General features: G+C 41.3%; 1 protein-coding gene across 1 annotated transcript in view; it reads left to right on the forward strand.

The window, feature by feature from the left end:
• Window positions 1-1067: 1067 nt before the first annotated feature.
• LOC113812016 (uncharacterized protein CG3556) overlaps window positions 1068-2500 on the forward strand; it is a gene marked incomplete at its 5' end in the record, with an annotated part of 8219 nt that continues 6786 nt past the window's right edge. Inside the window, 2 exon segments of the mRNA XM_070126166.1 lie at window positions 1068-1278; window positions 2060-2148. Of these exon segments, the coding sequence (XP_069982267.1) occupies window positions 1068-1278; window positions 2060-2148 (300 nt within the window).

Raw genomic sequence — 2500 nt, forward strand, 5'->3', positions numbered from 1 at the left:
TTTTATTCTTCTTGTTCGTTTCATATCGTTTGATGTTTATTTTCTTCATTTTCTACCTGTCTTTCCCTTATTTTTGTTCTTCTTTCTGTTTGTTTGTTTTTTATTATTCTTCCCATTATTCCTTATCTTTCGTTCCTTTACCATCATCCCTCTCTCTTGCCACAGCAATTTTATATATATTTCTTCCTCCATTTCATTCTCTTTCTTCTCCTTCTTTTTCTGTTTCCCTCTCTCACACTCTATATATTTTTATTCTTTTTCTTTAATTTTGTCTCTCTTTTTAATCCTTTCCCCTATCATCTCCTCCCTGCTTCTTCCTCCTTTAAATCCATCTTCTTTCATTATTGTCAGTCCTCCTCTTCCCTTTCTCCATCATCATTTTTTCCTTCTCCTCCCCATTAACGTCTCTTGCTGCTCCCCTTCCTTCTCTCCATCATCATCTCCTCTTCCTCCTCCTCCCTTATGATCATAGTGATGAAAATGGTAATGATAATAAAGATGAAAGCAATGTTTGGACAAAGGATGATGATAATGGTAATGATGATAGTAATGATGATAATAATAGTAACAATATTGATAATAACAATAATGATAATAGTATTAATAACATTGATAATAGTAATAATAACATTGATAATAGTAATAATAACACTGATAATAGTAATAATAACACTGATAATAGTAATAATAACATTGATAATAGTAATAATAACACTGATAATAGTAATAATATCACTGATAATAGTAATAATAACAATGTTAACGATAACAACAAGGATAACAACATAATATATGACAATACTATATGATGTATGATGATAATGATATATGATGATAATGATAACAATATATAATAATATATGATGATAATGATAACAATATATAATAATATATGATGATAATGATAACAATATATGATAATATATGATGATAATGATAACAATATATAATAATATATGATGATAATGATAACAATATATAATAATATATGATGAGAATGATAACAACAACAAAAACAAAGCTGAATGTACTAACGCTTCCCTCCCCCCCCCCTCCCTCCCCCGCAGGCGATGATGGCGAGCCAGCTGGCGGGTTCCTGGAACGCCACCCGCGCCCAGGAGTACATCATGTCCCACCAGCGGCCCGACGGCTCCTTCGGCGGCCTCTTCGACACCAACGCCGTCCTGCCGCTGCTCGGGGGCCGCACCCTGCTCGACGTGGCCATTCGACGCTGCCCGAGGGTAGAGGAGGACACCGTCGACCAGGAGGATGCGGAGGGTGAGGAGGAGGGGGGATGGGGGAGGATGGGGGGGAAGGGGGAAGGGGGAGGGAGGGAAGGGGGAAGGTGGGGGAAGGGAAGGGGGAGGGTGGGGGGAGGATGGGGGAGGGAAGAGGGGAGGGAGAGAGAGGGGAGAAGGGGAAGGAGGGGAGGGAGAGAGAGGGGAGAAGGGGAAGGAGGGGAGGGAGAGAGAGGGAGAAGGGGAAGGGGGGGGGAGAGGGGGAAGAGGGGAGAAGGGGAAAGGGGGAGGGAGAGAGAGGGGAGAAGGGGAAGGAGGGGAGGGAGAGAGAGGGGAGAAGGGGAAGGAGGGGAGGGAGAGAGAGGGGAGAAGGGGAAGGAGGGGAGGGAAAGGAAGGAAGGGTGGAGGAAGGATTAGAAGAAGGGGAAGAAAGAGAGAGGGGTGGATTGGGGAGGAAGGGAGAGGTATGTGGAGGAAGGGTAGATAGGATAAAGAGAAGGAGAAAGAATGGGAAGAATGCGAGGAGGAGGAGGAGGATGTTGCCAAGGAAGATCGGCAGGAATTCGAGAAATAGGAGGAGAGGAATGAGGATTATTTTATTGATAACAAAGACGAAGACAAATATAGCTGTGGAAATGCTTTGATAATGATGATAGAAGGATAATAATAGAAATAACGATCGGGTTTTGATATCATCCATGAATCTTTTAATCTAGTAGAAATATTTGATGAATAATAAGGATCTCGCGATATTCCGAAGAAAGTCAAAGACAAAACGAACAATAATTTTCCTCTTAAAGCAACAACTTTGGCTCTTTCAGTTGACAACTTCGACGCCCCCGACGGAGAGCCGCCCGTGCCCACCGAGAACCCCGACCAGACCACGCCCACGCCCGCAGCGGAGGTCATGGTAGGTCGATCTTGTTCGTGGGTTTACAGAAACCTGATGCTTTCAAAAGTTAGAAATATATACTGAATATTGATTTTCTTTTTCTATTTTTTCAATACTGCTCTTCATTATCACATTGAACTTGAAAAGCTAAATTCCATTTTGAAAATTGTCATTCTTTTCCTCAAAACAAATGTGATACATCCTTGAAAAAGCAAACTAAAAATAATTATATGAAAAGCTAATCCAATTAGACCTCGCTCTTAGCAGTCCCGCTCTGAAGCTCAGATTCTGAAGAACTTTTCCTTTCTCTAAACAAATACTGAACTTACATCTTTCCCTGATAAAGACTATCACATTTACATTTCTGTAT

Source organism: Penaeus vannamei, chromosome 10 (genome assembly GCF_042767895.1).
Source record: "Penaeus vannamei isolate JL-2024 chromosome 10, ASM4276789v1, whole genome shotgun sequence".
NCBI classification, from domain to species: domain Eukaryota; kingdom Metazoa; phylum Arthropoda; class Malacostraca; order Decapoda; family Penaeidae; genus Penaeus; species Penaeus vannamei.